General features: G+C 40.9%; 1 protein-coding gene across 1 annotated transcript; it reads right to left on the bottom strand.

Moving 5' to 3' along the window:
• Positions 1-1,257: 1,257 nt before the first annotated feature.
• Positions 1,258-12,051, bottom strand: CDC42EP3 (CDC42 effector protein 3). Its single transcript, XM_027865243.1, has 2 exons — positions 11,895-12,051; positions 1,258-3,341 (listed from the first exon to the last, which is right to left on the bottom strand). The coding sequence occupies exon 2, from the start codon at positions 3,081-3,083 to the stop codon at positions 2,316-2,318; it is 768 nt and encodes a 255-aa protein (XP_027721044.1). The 5' UTR covers positions 3,084-3,341; positions 11,895-12,051; the 3' UTR covers positions 1,258-2,315.
• Positions 12,052-16,128: the final 4,077 nt, after the last annotated feature.

Genomic DNA, 16,128 nt, shown 5'->3' with positions numbered 1-16,128 from the left:
AATGTCCTCAAAGTGTCTGGGTGTTAGAAAAATCTGAAACAAAAACCTACCATGGTGAATGAGTGAAGGAAAGCCTTTATTACACGTCTCTGGAGAGAAGCAGGCACAACGCACTCTAGGAGCACATGGGTAGTGGTTCAGTGGTAGAATCAACTTTTAAAACGTTAGTAAGATCCATACTCCACCCACCAGGGCTATGATTGGTCTAGTTCATCTGAGTTACATTCTTCTTGGACAGTCCATCGCATGTTTGTCCATGTTGTTAACTCCGCCCACTTCATGGGTCCCATGTTCAAAAATGGCAGCTATCTCCGCCCTTGGGGTGTGTCAGTTAATATTTAATAAGCTTACTAAGCAAGCTCAGTGGAGAAACGCCTTTGCCCTGTCAAGGCCTTGTCTTTGAACCCAACAGGTTACAACCAATTTAGCCTCTAGGGCTCTTTCTTAAGGAACTAGTCCTATACAGAATGTTTGGTACACCTGATTGGTTGAGGGACTATCCACAAGATCTTGGAATTTCTTATCCTGCTATGGAAGCCCAACCCTTGTACTCTTGGCTATCCTCTTAACTTCTTAGTCTGTTCAAGGAATCAAGGTCTTCTGCAGGAAGCCTTTCATGGATTCCCTGCTCCCACCCCGAAGCTGTTCATGCGTTCCCCTCCCCACCAACGTTGCCATGTGTCTGCTTAATATATGTGTCAGCTTAGTAGAATGTAAGCCCTGTGAGGGCAGGGAGATTCACTTTTGTCTTTGTATCCTCAGAACCTAGCACACTGCCCAACATAGAGAGCTGTTCATTAAATGTTTGTTGTGAGATAGACACTTTGCCTCTTAGTCCATTCGGCTTGGAAGAGCATTTCTTACACAGGGAAAGGGAAACCATGGCAGCTCATGACCAGGCCATACTTACATGCCTGGGAAAGAAGGAAGCAATGACAGAGAGACAATAATCTAGATTCTGGTAGTGGCAATGAAATTTTGTTAGCCCGTATTGGCCATAAATGAGATTTCTGTTTGCCAGGTAGATTCTCTTGAGGTTACTAAGACTAACTTCTGGAGCCTCATAAATCCAAATAATAGCAAGACATATATCTTTTAACACAAACAAATGAAAATTATTTATCTGTTGACCTGCTTCAAGAGCTTTTGCAAAATTCTTCTACCCTGGGTTTAAAGCAACCATTTTATCATCTGCCTCCCTCCCTCCCTCTCCCCCAATGCCCTTGCCCCACCTCTACAGGACAGTCAAAAGGCAGCTCATTTGAACATTTACTTTTTATTGTGTTGCATGAAATACCTATGTAATTAATGCAAGTATTGTATTGAGAGCCACATTTCCCCAAACATTAGGCGGGGCAGCTCAGTCTCTGCAGAAGCATCAGTGAATATAACCAGTGCCTTTTTTTTTTAAAATTTTGCAATCCTGTTGTTTGCAGTGCTATGCGCTTATGTGATAATAGATGAAGAAACAAAAATAATGCTAAGTATTAATATATCTTCTCAAAACACACACGCACACACATATACGGTTTACAATGGATCCCCCCCAACAGAAACAAGGCAAGCAATGACTTTTGGATGCAATTCCTATAAAATGTAGACTCTGCAATAAAAAGCCAAAGGCACATAAAAATATATTTTAACTTTAAAAATAATTTAGTTACAGTAATACTTTGCTTGAGTCATCTTCCCAACATGTATTTGACGGTCCAAAAATCTGAGCTATAGAATATATAGGGATATATGAACTGCAAAGAAAAAAATCCCAACCCCATAAAGTTGTTCAAATATGAAACCATACAAATAGTTTAACACTGAAGACCTAGCTACAGTGTAGTGCAGCCCAAACAGATAATAATTCTTAGAAAACTGTCTATACTGAGAAAAAAGAAGTTTATATTTTAAATAAGAGGGAGAGAATTAATGTTTCCTTCTTCCCTCCCTATGCCGCTTCTCTGATAACACTTGGAGAACATCAGGGTACTGCAAAGTTCCTTATGATGACTGAGGCAGGCAATCTTACCAAGCGCCATCCCTAACCACAATCCTTGTGTATTGACTAGCAAACTCTTGATCTGCTCATCAACAATGCTTGCAGAAAACTGGTTCTGACTCATTTCTTCTGTTTCGCAAGGAGAGCTCTGAGCATATCAAACAGTAAACAACATAACAGGTAAAAAAATATTTTTCAGGAACACTTATTTTTAGAAAACCTGTTGCATAACTGCAAATACAACTAGTGAAGCTCTTTGTACATTTCCTTCCACTGGGGTTGCTTTGGGCTTGTCAGTACCATCGACAATGTGCCTACAGTCCTATAACTTATTTTTATCCATGACATTAAGAACCTCATCTAAAAGTGAGGGTCCAAGGTCCAGCTGCAAGGAGAGCAGGGAGCCTGTGAGCTCAGAGAGGGATTCTTCCGAGTCTGTCTTCTCCTTGATGAGTTCACATGGAACAGAACTATCAAACATATCCTCTGTTTGCCAGTCACTGTACTGTTCAGAGAGACTGGATGAGTGGCTGTCTCTGCCATTACTGTAGTGGGATGCCATACCGTTGCCTTTCCATGGAGTGTCCTCAGGGTGCACAGTCCCATTCTCCACGTGGTTGGTTTTCTCCTGAGTTTTTTCTTCTACGACTGGCTCACAACTAAGCCTTGGGAGCTTTGAGGGCCCAAAGGAATCCTGTTTGGTATTAAATGTCACAGGAGATAATAAGGGCAACATAAGAGCTTGGGAACCACCAATGGCAGGAAGTGAGATGGCATTTTTGAGCACTGGAGAAGGTGTCTCTGAAAACATGGAGTCAGAGGTGCTGTTTGCCCTTAGGAACTCACTATGCCCAGGGAGCTGACCAACCCTCATTTTCTCCTGGTTCCCAGGTAGCAGCTCATAATTCCCTTGAAGAAATGAAATATCCCCAAACACATCATGCTGTCCCTCTTTTCCAATGTGAATTGTGTGTCGAAAATCCCCTAGTGGAGGACTGATCATATCTGGAGACAAAATGTCCCTCAGTTTAAATTTCTTTCCTTTCTTGTTATTGGCAGCTTTCAGGTAAATCGGTGTCTTGGCTGGCATCTTTGAATTGAAGACTGTCTGTTCTGCAAGGTAAGAAAAAAAGCCACTTTCTTTGTGGGATGAGTGGGCACTTTTCCAAAAAAAGCTTCAATATGGACTCTATCACATCATTTTCTCCAATAGCTCGGACAACAGATAAGACCTCGGATATGAGAGCAGTCCACAAAGGAGACCTTCCAGAGGTTCTAGGCGGGTGGGTCCAGCTGCCAGGTCAATTAGCCACAGTGTGGTCAAGGTGATTCTGGAAGATGAGGAAACCTGTGTAGAAAACCAAAGCAGGTATTATCAGTAACTGACTCACCATGGTTCACTCAGTCTTGGGCTACGTCGTTGTTTTGTTAAATCTCCAATAATCAGAACATGGGCCTTCCCATAGGCCCACCCTTAAAATCTCTGGGCTTTTCCATCTCCCCTCAGCCGAATCTTCCCCTAGGTGTTTTCTCCCTCAGATAGGGTATGACTTCCTTGGGAGTAGGGACTGTTCTCTTTTCTATTTGTAACCCAAGCAAGAAAGAGTGGGTAACTTTCCATTTCCCTTAAGTCAATATACTCAAAAAGACTCGAGAGCTCAGGAAAAAAATAGATGGTACTCTTTGCTACCCTCTTAACCTAAGCAAAGTGTTTCATAAATGCTTTTTCATTCATTCACTAAACAAAATTTCCTGGGCAAAATCCAGGATTCGGTCCTTTTCCTTGGTTGGCCAATAACTTTCACCAGAAATCTCAGTTGCTGATTTTAAAACTTCTTAGATATCTGGGGCAGCTAGGTTGTGCAGTAGATAGAGCACAGGCCCTGGAGTCAGGAGGAGCTGAGTTCAAATCTGGCTTTAGACACTTATTAGCTGTGTGACTCTGGGCAAGTCATTTAACCCCCACTGCCTCAAAAAAAAAAGATAAAACTTCTAGATGTAAAAGCTTTTCATGGGGGGGGGGGGGGAAATGAGTAAACAGGTCTTCAAAAATACCATGCCCCTTTGTTGGCTATGTCCTAGGCATACTGTGTCTTTGCTATCTGTCCTAAATGGGAAATGAATGTGTAAGAAACACCAAAGACATTTAGATAGTAGCAAGAAAAAAAAAAACGTTTTCAGGACTTGAAGTCTGAATGAGATGTAGGGAGTCAGAAAAAATCAGTTATTGATGGATTACAGAAGATTTCTTCCTTCTCCAAGGGGGATAGGGACTATGCCTGTGAATTCTACTGGTATAAGGTGCTCCCAGATGAGGAAGCCCTCTCACAATGCTTGGAGTCTTTCTAAAGATGATTAGTTCATTTATTTTTGACATTGATTTTTTAAATTTAATTTAAATTTTTAAAAATTTTTTAAAATTTAAAATTTGAGTTCCAAATTGTCTCCTTTCCTCTCCCCTTTGCCTTATTGAGAAAGTAAGCAACAGAACAATTATACACATGTAGTCATGCTAAACATGTTTCCATATTAGCCATGTTCTGCTTATAGTCTTAAAGAGTTGTACTAGAACACTGAGAGGTTAGTGACCTAAGTTCTAGCCTTATTTCATATTACTCACTTTTATGCATTCTACACTTTAATCAAATAGACTATAATTTGTTCCCCAATCTTTTCCCATCTTATATGTATTTACACATAGTCAGGAAACACTTTCCACCTCTCTGCCTGTTAAAATAGGAGAGACACTTTGCAAATCTTAGAGACACTTTGCAAATCTTAAAGCATCATGCAGATGTTAGCTATCTTCATCATCATCATCATCATTATGGAAATCCTTCTCAAGTCCCAGCTTAGGTCTTTTCTTATAAGATCTTCCTAGTCTCTCCCCTCCAGACCTCAAAAACTGGATCAAACAAATTTATTTCTTAAGAAATTCTCCACTCCTTCCCCAATATCCCATTACTTATAAAGTCTTTTTCCATAAGGTCTTCCCCTCTATAGAACAAAAATTAGATCAAACCAATGTACTTCTTGAGAAATTCCTCCACCCCCAATATCCCATCACTTGCAAAGTCATCAACTTTACATCTATCTACTTCACAACTGGTCCTTTCTCTGTTCTCACAGTCTCTACCCTGTCATTATTTCTCACTTAGACTATGGCAATAGCCTATTTGGGGTCCTTGTCTGCAGTCTCTTCCCTCACCAAACCACCTTCCACATGGTTGCCAAACTTTTATTTTCAAAAGTAGAACTATATTGTGCCCTCTCCTCAAAAAAAAAAACAAAAAAACCTTCAAACAACTTCATGTTGTCTAAGATAAAATACAGAATCCTTGACCTAGCATTAGGCCAAGGGGGCATTATTAAAGGCCTCCAATATCTCATGTTGCCCATACACTTTACCATTTCATAATAATTTGAGTGGAAAACATGCTGTATTTGGAGTCAAATTTGGGTTCAAATGCCAGCTGTTCTATTTCTCACCTGTGTGTCTTTGCGCAAGTTGTGGAATCTTTCTGGGCCTTGGTTTCTTTATTAGAAAATGACAGTATTAAACTGAACAAACTCTAAATTCCCTTTCTAGCTCAAAACTTTCTTTCTTTCTTCTTTTTTTTTTTTTTGGCTTTGGCAATCAGGGTTATGTGATTTGCCCAGGGTCACACAGCTAGTAAGTGTCAAGTGTCTGAGGCCAGATTTGAACTCGGGTCCTCCTGACTTCAGAGCCAGTGCTCTATGCACTGCACCACCTAGCTGCTCCTAAGATCCTTCTTTTCCATGCAAATTATCTTTCTAGCTGCAACCTGTACTTGACATTCCACTTTCCTGACTTTACGACAGTGATACCCCATGCCTGGAATGTATTCCACCAGAGGTCCTCGTTTCCTCCCAGGTAGCTCTGATGCCATGTCCTAATAGAAGGCCTTTCTTGATCTCCTTCTCTCCCCTTTCCTCACCCAGTTATTAGCATTCTCTCCCTCTGGAAATTACTTTGCATTCATTTGTTTATATAAATTTTATATCCTTTTGGAAAAATATAAGCTCATCAGGGAATGTTTCTAGTTTGATTTTGCATGCTCTGTGCTAGGGCTCAGTGTTGTGCACACAGCAGGTGCTTAATGAATGTGTGTTTTATGAAGGTGATACTTTACTGCTTCTCAAGATCATCTTGCCACACTGGAGTCAATAGAAAGCCTAAAGTTCCTCTTCTTCTCTTAGGATACCATAAAAGGCTCGAAGGACCATTATCAAGGGATTTTGTTTGCTTGTTTGTTTTTTGCATGAGGTAACCAGGGTTAAGTGACTTGCCCAGGGTCACACAGCTAGTAAATGTCAAGTGTCTGAGGCCATATTTGAACTCAGGTCCTCCTGACTCCAGGTCAGGTACTCTAAACACTGCACCACCTAGTTGCCCCCATTATCAAGTTTTAATATTCTTTTAAGAGGCAAGGTGAAGACCTGAGTTCAAATCTTGCCTCTGACACATACTAGTTATGTGACCCAGGGCAAATTTCTTAATCCCTCAGGGCCCCAGGCAACTCTCTAAGACTTTACATCACAGAGGAGAGGGGGGCCCATCTATGTTGATTGAGTTTCTTCCTTGGGATTATTATCAATGAATTCACAGATCTAGTTAGAGAAGAAAAATGCTTGCAGCAATCAAACAGAAGGAAGTGCTTGAAGTCATGCGTCTGGCTATATTAATCATGAAGTTCTTTACTGTTTTTCTTTGGACCCATGGAGCGGAAACATTTAAATCCCACCTCCAGCCCTGGAAACAATGTATAAAAAACTTCCTGGTCTTTACTGCCACATAAGTAAATCCTCAGAAGAGACCCTCTCTGTCCTCTTCACTCTATAAGGCAGAGCTTCCACGGGCGGTATTTCTGTTTCTGCCATCAAACATAAAGCTGTTAACATGATTAGCGGCTGAAGCTCAGACAGCAGCAACTGTGAGCCAATCTCTATAAAAGGTTGTGGGAGGTCCCTGATTAACATCCTCCCAGGGAGGTGAAGTCCCTTGTATGGTGGCCATAGAGAAGAGATGAGACCATGCAGGGTGTTGCCCCCATCTCAGAAGCTTTACAAGGCTCATCTGTGGTTGACTTGTGGAGTGTGGGTTCCATGGGGACAGAGAGGGGTGCCAAATCAAGTTTACAAGCAAATCCAAAAGCAGAGGAAGATGTAGCAGCACCAATCTTGTGGCAGAGTATTGTTTAATAATTTTACGGACTGAATCACTTAGAGAAGGATTCCTGAGGCCCGATCTTTGGCAGTGCATCGGTGAATGATAGATAGGGAGAAAGCAGAAGAGGCCAAAAGAAAAGGAGAAGGTCAAAGAAAGGATAGAAACCCTTGGTGCACAGTGCCTTACATACAGTAGGGCCTTACTTTTGCTTGAGCTGTCTTTTTATATGTATAATGGCCAAGGTAACTCAGCCCTGAAACCTGAGAAGAACAGATAAGGGGGAGAAGTTAGTTAGCATTATTAAACCCTTACTATGTGTCAGGCACTGTGCTAAATTCTTTACAAATGATTTCACTTGATTCTAACAACTATGGGAGGTAGGTACCATGACTATGCCAATGGATGGATGGCTACATGGATAGATGAATGGAATCACTGGGCTAAAGAGGGAATACACATTTATGAAGCATCTACTTTGTGCCAGCACTGTGCTAAGTGCTTTACAATTATTATCTCCTTTGATCCTCACAACAACCCTGAGAGGTAGGTGCTGTTGTCATTCCTATTTAATAACTGAAGAAACTGAGGCAAACAGGTTAAGTGATTTCCCCAGGGTCACACAGCTAGTGAGTGTCTGAGGCTGAATTTGTACTCAGGTCGTCCTGACTCCAAGCCCAGTATTCTATCCATTGAGCCACCTAGCTGCCTCCTAGGCAAACAGAAGTTAAGTGACTTGCCCAGGGTCACACAGCTAGTAAGTGAGTAAAGGAGACTGCATTTGAACTCAGTGCTTTCTGACTCCAAGCCCAGCACTCGATCCATTACCTAGCTGCCCATACTGAGGAGGTAGTGTGGTAAAGAGGAAAGAGCACAAACTCTGGAGTCACCAGACCTGGGTTCAAATCCCACTCCTAATGCTTATTACGTATGTAACCTTGGGCAAATCACTTACCCTCTCCCTAGGACCCAGTTTTTTCATCTGTAATCTAATGGGTTGGAAGAGATCTGAGGCTCCATGGTCCCCATAAGGTCTATCGATAACTTTCAGGAAGTCTTATGAACTTTGATAGGAAAAAATGACATCTTTATTTTCACTAACTTCCCAAATGAAATTTATCATTTCCTTTAATTATGAATGTAAGTGACAAATCACATTAGTATTAGCAGTAACTGTGCCTTTGCTACCCGTGGAAGTCAGGTGTGTTCATATCACATTACAGTTGTTATAACTCTCTTGAAATATTATTTACATGCATTGCTCCTTCAAAATGACTACAGTTATTTATTAGACCCATCACTAGCTCACATGTGATTGCATTCTTTCTGTCTACAGAGATATACTTGGTTTCCCTTGTATTATGTATTTTAGTTTATGCATTTAAAAACAGTATTCTGAGAAGGGGTTCATAGTCTTCACCAGACTGCCATAATGATGATAATAACAACAACATTTAGATAGCCCCTAATTGGAAAAAAAAAAAAGCATTTAGCATAGAGAAGAGGATGAGGATGTCGCTGGGTAATAGATGAGCCCTAGGAAGAGAGCACTGGAATGTTTGGAAAAGAATAGGAAAAAATTATTTCTGTTTTCATGCTGTCCAGGGCTTGGTTTTTTGGGAATGCATTGTCTTGAGCACCAGGTCAAAATACAAAAGTATCGGGGACAGAAGCGCACTTTTTTACAGTCTCAGCTTTCCTCCCATTAATGGATAGGGGTTGGACCTGTGATTTCATTCAAAAACTCCCTGTACCTATGAAGGTTAACACTTTCTCTGCAACTAAAGTTTCCCAGGTCTCTGAGAGATTAAGTGATTTGCCCAGGGTGTTGCAGGGTGAGGCATGAATCCAAGTGTTGCTGACCCTCCATGCCAGATGGCTGCTTCCATTTGTGATATAGGATAAATAGCACTTGTTTACTTTGGGGAGCTCTATAGCTTTATCTGTTTAAAGATTTCTCACTATCACGAGTGTTCAGTTCACCAAGTAAAATAAAAAAAAAAAATCTCCCTTTGGATGTCTAGCCCATATAGAGCAACAAGAAAGTTTCATTTAGTAAATGTTATGAGCATCTACTATGGCCCATTCACAGATCTTAGCTGGAGAGTTAGAATGGACTTGAGCAGTCTTTTGTTACAAGCCTGACATTTTACAGGTGAGGAAACTGAGGCCCAGAAAGGTACTTGCTTGAGGTCACATAGGTAGTAAGTAGGCTGAATGAGCTCTGTTTGGGAATACAAAGATGCAAGAAGACAAGGTTCTTTGTCCTAAAGGAGATTCTATTTTAAACAGAGGAGATGAGAGGCATGCAAATATCTATAGATAGTCATCTATATTTTGTGACCATATTTTATGAATTGCAGATCAGAGCAGAAGGCATGTCACTGCTGTACCAAATCATGCGCATTGCACCTAACACATACATAAACATGGTGAACATGCTCTCGATGAATAGGATAAGGGCAAGAATGAGATTCTTCATCTGTTGTGGCACCCAGACTTTTGTGACGTTTTTGTTATAATGCCCACTGATGTGATTCATTTAAACGAGATGTTTGCAAAATGCTTTGCCAACTTTAAAACACTATGCAAATGTCAATTATTTGGCAAAATATTGATTTTTGAGACATTTCAATGGTTTCCAAGGAAAACAGGATAATCTATATGCCTGAACTGTAGATGGGGGGAACAGAGAGACAAAAAAAGATTTTTGCTCGGTCAAGCAGAAGTATGAAGATTGGAGTGGTAAGAAGCCAAGAACAGGAAGGCCTATTACTAGGCTATTACAGCAAGTTAAGTAATGAAGGCCTAGTATTGGGGTGTTGGCGGTAGAAGTATCAAGGAGGGTTAAATGTAAGCACTATTGCAAAGGGAGAATTGACCAAATACTGGTACCCAGTGGGGATATTAGAGGTGAGGTCCAAGTAAGGACCAAGGTTTTGCACACAGAGGACTGGGTGAATGGTGGCACCATTCATGGAAATGGTCAAGTTGGAATAGGCATACCACTAGACTGCAGAACAGCAGCATTGGAAGGGATCTCAGAGGCCAACCTGCCCTGTATGAATGTCCCCTCTAACAGCCCTGACAAGTGGTCACAAAAGCCCCACTTTAGAAACCCCAGTCAGAGGGAACCTTCTTAACCCTGCAGATGCATCCTATTCTGCTTTTGGATAACCCTACTTGCTAGGAAGTTCCTTACAAGGATCCCAAATCCAAACTTATGGATTCCTTCTTAAAATAATGTTTTTAAATAATTGAAGGAAATTCCAAATTTAATTAGAGGTTAATGAAAATAAAGATGCTTTCTCCCTGTCCCCCCATCTGAGTTCAAAGATTCCCTGAATTCTGGACCCCAGATTAAGAACCTTTGCCTATGAAGAAGGAGGAAGAGGAGGACAAATGCTGAAGGAGATTTGGGAAAACTAGTACCTTAATGTACTGTTGTTGAATCTGTGAACTGATCCATCCATTCTGGAAAACAATTTGGAACCATGCCCCAGAAGCTATTAAACCATATATACACTTTGGTTCAGTGATACCACTACTAAATTTATATTCCATAAAAATCAAAGGAAAATCAAAAGTACCCACATGCACAAACATATTTATAGTAATTCTTTCTCTGGTGGCCAAGAATTAAAAAATGAAGGGATGCTTATCATTTGGGAATAACCAAATAAGTTATGGCATATGAATGTGATGAAATACTGTTGTGCTGTGAGAAATGATGAAAGGCATGGTTTCAGAGAAACCTGAGAAGACTTGTACAAATTGACAGAGTAAAATGAGCAGAACCAGAAGCACAATTTATAAAATGACAATAATACCGTAAAGACAAACAACTTTGAAAGACTAAGCAAATCTGATCAGCGAAACGACCAACCCCAATTCCAAGGGACTAATGATGACAGAAGCTATCTACCTCTAGATAGAGGGGTGAAGGAGTCAAAAGTACATGCAGACTAAGACATTTGCTTTTTGGACATGGCCCGTATAGTTATTTGTTTTACTGGACTATATGTGTTTGCAATAGTTTTGTTTTTCTTGCTTTCTTAATGTTGGGGTAAAGAAGGCAGAATTTCTTTTATTTTAAAAAATAATATTATAATAATGAATTTTTAAAAGCCCTAGGGCCAAAAAAAAGAACATGTCTAATTACTTTCCCACATGTTGTTGTTGTTCAGGTCATTTTAGTTATGTCTGACTCTCCGTGACCCAATTTGGGGTTTTCTTGGCAAAGATACTGGAGTGTTTTGCCATTTCCTTCTCCAGCTTACTTTACAGATGAGGAAACTGAAGCAAACAAGGTTAAGTGACTTGCCCGGGGTCACACAGCTAGTAAATCTCTAAGTCTGGATTTGAATTTAGATCTTCCTGACTCCAGGACCTGGCATTCTATCCACTAAGCCACCCAGCTGTCCACATGACAGGCCTTCAAACACTTCAACTGATTCTCAAATGGCATATTCTCCAATTCTTTCACCATTCTGGTTACCTTTCTTTGGGCTTGATTCATTCTGTCAATATCTTTCCTAAAATGCGACCCCTGGAACTGTCTGCAATACTACAGACTTAAGCAGTGGCCTAACTAGGGAATAATGCACAGGGATTACACTATCTTCTCATTCTTGAACATGATGCCTCTGCTATTAGAAGAAAGATTATATTAGGTGCTTTTTCTTTTTGATACAAAACAACAACAAAACATACCCAGTAGCGCACGGTGAAGGACAGAGCCTTTGGACACTCCACTAGAGGACCTCCCATCACATTGCCATTGATACGCTAAGGATCGTTCTTTGCATGCAGTCATTCCACCAACTGCTTCTCTCCATTGCATCCATACACACAACATGAGCAGCTGTCAAATGCTTTGCTGAAATCCAAGTCTATCCTATTTCCCTGGTTAAACAGTTTAGAAGTAATTGTCAAAAAAAGAAGTTCAGTATAGCATGACCTGCTCCTGATAAAGTTATGCTGGCTCTCAGTCAATGATTCTCTTTTTAAATGATCACAAACTAGCAGAGGAAGCTATGTGGCACAATGGGTAGAGAACTGGGCCTGGAATCAGGATGTCATTGCTGCTGTTCAGTCATTTTCAGTCGCGTCCAACTTTTCATGACCCCATTTAGGGTTTTCTTGGCAAAGATATTGGAGTGATTTGCCATTTCCTTCTCCAGCTCATCTTACAGATGAGGAAACTGAGGCAAAGAGAGTTAAGTGACTTGCCCAGGATCACATAGCTAGGAAGTATCTGAGGCTGGATTTTGAACTCATGAAGATGAGTCTTCCTGAGTCCAGGCCCAGAAAGGCCTGAGTTCAAATCTGACCTTAGACGCTTGATCAGCGATGTAACCCTGAACAAGTCACTTAATTTCTGTTTGCCTCAATTTCCCCAGCTGTAAAATGGGGATAATAATAGTATCCACCTCTGAGGTGCTATGAGAATCAAATGAGATAATATTTGTAAAGTGCCTGGCATATAGAAGGTGATATAGAAATGCTTATTCCTTTCCCCTTTTAAATGAAACATTTAAAATTCTTTCAGAAATTCAAGTCAGTTTCACTGTCCTATGTCCCCACTTTCTTTTCTCTTGGAAAATAGGGACCTTTGTCTACATCCAGTATTACATTCTCTATGATTTTTCTGAACTTGCTGATAACTGCAGCAATCACACTTGCCAATTCTTTCAGGACTTGGGGGATGTAGAGTTTGATCCCAGTGTCTTGAACTTAGCCGGTCAGAAAGAGAAGCCCAATGCTTTCCCTGTCACGTCCTCCTTATCTTCAGTTTTGGTTCTCAGGAGTTGGAGCTGGACGAGGGTTCAGAAATCAAGCCCAACCCTGTCATTTTACAGATGATGAGACAAAGACCCTGGAGAAGTCAGATGCCTGGGCCAAATTTATTCAGCTAACAAATATGAGAGCTGTGACTCCAACACAGACCTTCTGACTGCGGGTACATTTCCCTTTCTGCTACATAATACTGCATTGGTTAACCATTTCCCCCCTCCTGTTTCCTAGTCCAAAGGTCGTTTTCCTTAGACTTTTATTCTATCTTCAACAGAGAATAACAGAAGCAAAATTGGAGTTGAGTAGTTTTGCCTTTGGTCTTCAGGTATCATTAACTCATCTACTCTGAACAGAAGCTCTACTCCCATTGCTGATCTTCTTCTTGTCATTCATATCTATCTATACAACATACATGTGTGTATGTATATGTATACCTATATGCATGTGTGTATTGTATAGACATGTTTGTGTATGTATATGCCATTTTTGTCATACTTACCATGGAGAGATCAGCCAAGTTGGTGGTTTGCAGGAAGGTTAAACAGAGATAGTGATAGGCATAAGGGTAGGAATTTTTTTTAGAAGCTCTAAAGTCAAAGTCAACAGCCCATATAATTTCACCTAGAAAAATACCTGTTGTTCTTCCTGGCCCCAGATTTATTTGCATGGTAAGAAGAAGCATTAAGGGGGCAGGAGGGTCACCTCACTGGCCCTAAGTAATCTTTGTGGTTTTGTTGTACGCTGTCCCTTAAAAGAAAATGGACAATCAGATTTGACATAAATGAAGGAATTTTCTAACTCCAACTCACATGGCTGGCTGGGCCCAGAAATCTTGCAGAAATGTGCCAGAGGGATGGATAAAAGGAGGGGAAACCTTAACCACACCCTATCTGCTGATTCACACTGGCCATCTGGAGGTGTGTAGCCATATTAGCCTTACGTTATGTAGAGCAAAAGAATTTTAGCCCTCCCTTGAAAGGGTGAGGTTTACTAATCACTGGATCCCTGCAGATGATAGGAGAGAGCAGCTAATGGCCCATAGAGGCCCTTTAAGCTAATGATCAGCAGCTGACAGAGAACAGCTCATGGGAACTGGCAGAGATACAACATGGCACTCAGTAGAGAAAAGAAAGGCAATAAATATCTAGCAGAGGAAACTGAAAAGAAAGCAAGAGAAGACAGTGTCAGAGGTGTGAACTGCCCCAGTCCCATCCTAACTGTGCCCTGATCACATACATGTATTCCCTACACATATGCTTCTACATACCTGGTCACTCAGATTGTGTGTGTGTGTGTGTGTGTCTATGTGTGTCTGTGCCTCAAACACACACACACACACACACACACACACACACCTCTTCATACAAACATTTCCCCAACTGGTGATGCAGTGAGTTTTAGAAGAATGTACCCCTGTGGGTATGGGGGAATCTTTTGTCATTTGATATGCTATGATATGCGAGTCCGTGTCTTTTGCTTTGAACTAACACATCTTTTCTTTGGTTTAGTAAAGTATAAAATATAGATGGGGCTCATGAGCTATGGTTCTGAAGGGACGTTGAACCACAAAGTGCCTCCAATCTGGGGTAGTTTTCTGAAGGTCTACGAATTGGGTGGGAGGAGAAATGGGATGATAAACTAATTAGCTCTAATCATTAAAATATGTTCTTTTTAAAATATTTTATTTTCAATTCCAAATTCTCTCTCTCCTCCTACCTCCTCCTCCATCCGCTGAGGAGGAAAAAAAAATACAATACCTATTACACATAAAGTCCTACAACACATATTATCATTAAAATATGTAGAGGAAAAGAAGCTAAGCTTGGATTTGGACATTTTATGTTTGAAATGTAGTTGTTGTATAGGTAGAAGGAAATGGAGACCTGGAATTTGGGAGAGAGAAAATGTTTAGAGATACATACTTGGGAGGTATACATAGAAGTGATAGTTGTAGTTATGATACAATTGCCAAAGGACAGGTAGAAGAACACCAAGGATAGAATCTCGGAGGACACTCCCCTGAAACAGCTGGTGAAGGATTAATGAATAAGATAGAAGAGCTGGGTAAAGGCTAATAATATTGGCTGATAAATAAAAGGCTGATAATAATAGGATCAAGGGAGCTGGGCCAAGAGTAATAAGTAGGATTCAGATCAGCAAAAAATGGGACAGATGGAATCCCAGAAAGAGGGCAGGGTAGGGGGAGCGATAATGAATTAGCGTTTCTGTTCTGCTTTGTCAAACTAGTCCGGCTAGAACCTAGGGTTTGTAAATAGCATCGTGGGAATCATAGGTTATAGAGAGCCTGAAATGACAAGCTAAGAAAGCCAGATTTGATTCAAAGAACAAGGGGAGCTAGGAAGGTTTTCGAGTCCCTAGGGATGAGATGCAGAATCATAGAATTTACAGCATTGGAAGGGTGTTTAGGAGATCTTAAGTCATATCGAAGAAAAAGTCCCACCCCCAATCCGAGATAAGTTGGTATTCCCAAGGTACAAAAAGAAGCAGAGGGAAAAAGTTTTGTGGGTACTCTATGGAAGATTATAGACAGCTAGGTGTAGGGGACAGGGTGCCAGGCTTGGAGTCAAGAAGACGCCTCTTCATAAATTCAAATCTGGTCTCAGACACTACTGTGTGACCCTGGGCAAGTCACTTAACCCTGTTTGCCTCAGATTCCTCATCTGTAAAACGAGCCAGAAAAAGAAATGGCAAACCACTCTAGTATCTTTGCCAAGACAGCCCCAAACAGGGTCACCAAGAGTCGGACACAACTGAAACGACTGAACAATGACGTCATGGAAGATTATGGAAATAAGTACATATGAATGTCATAGGAGAAGAAGGTATAGAGGGAGGAGCCACATCAACAAAGCCTGGGAGCCACTAAAGAATAACAACAACGGATATTAGCAGGGTGTCCCAAAAGTCTTAGTGCAGGATCGAGGCTTACTGTGCTAAGACTTTGGGGACACACTCTATGTTGCTTTAAAATCTACAAAGCACCGTCCATACATTCTCATTTAAGCCCCACAACAATCCTCTAAGATGGGTACGAAAGGAATTATCATCCCCACTTTACAGAGAGAGAAACTGAGGCACAGAGACCCACGGTCACAGAGCTAGTGTCAGAGGTGGGATTCCAACCCAGCTG

Source organism: Vombatus ursinus, unplaced genomic scaffold (genome assembly GCF_900497805.2).
Source record: "Vombatus ursinus unplaced genomic scaffold, bare-nosed wombat genome assembly UNPS02014778.1, whole genome shotgun sequence".
Taxonomy (NCBI): Eukaryota; Metazoa; Chordata; class Mammalia; order Diprotodontia; family Vombatidae; genus Vombatus; species Vombatus ursinus.
Note: the sequence above shows the minus strand (reverse complement) of the source record. Positions and strands in the feature narration are given on the sequence as shown.

Excerpts from the sequence above, each read along its gene's own strand:
- CDC42EP3 (XM_027865243.1), bottom strand. The coding sequence starts at position 3,083 with ATGCCAGCCAAGACACCGATTTACCTGAAAGCTGCCAATAACAAGAAA.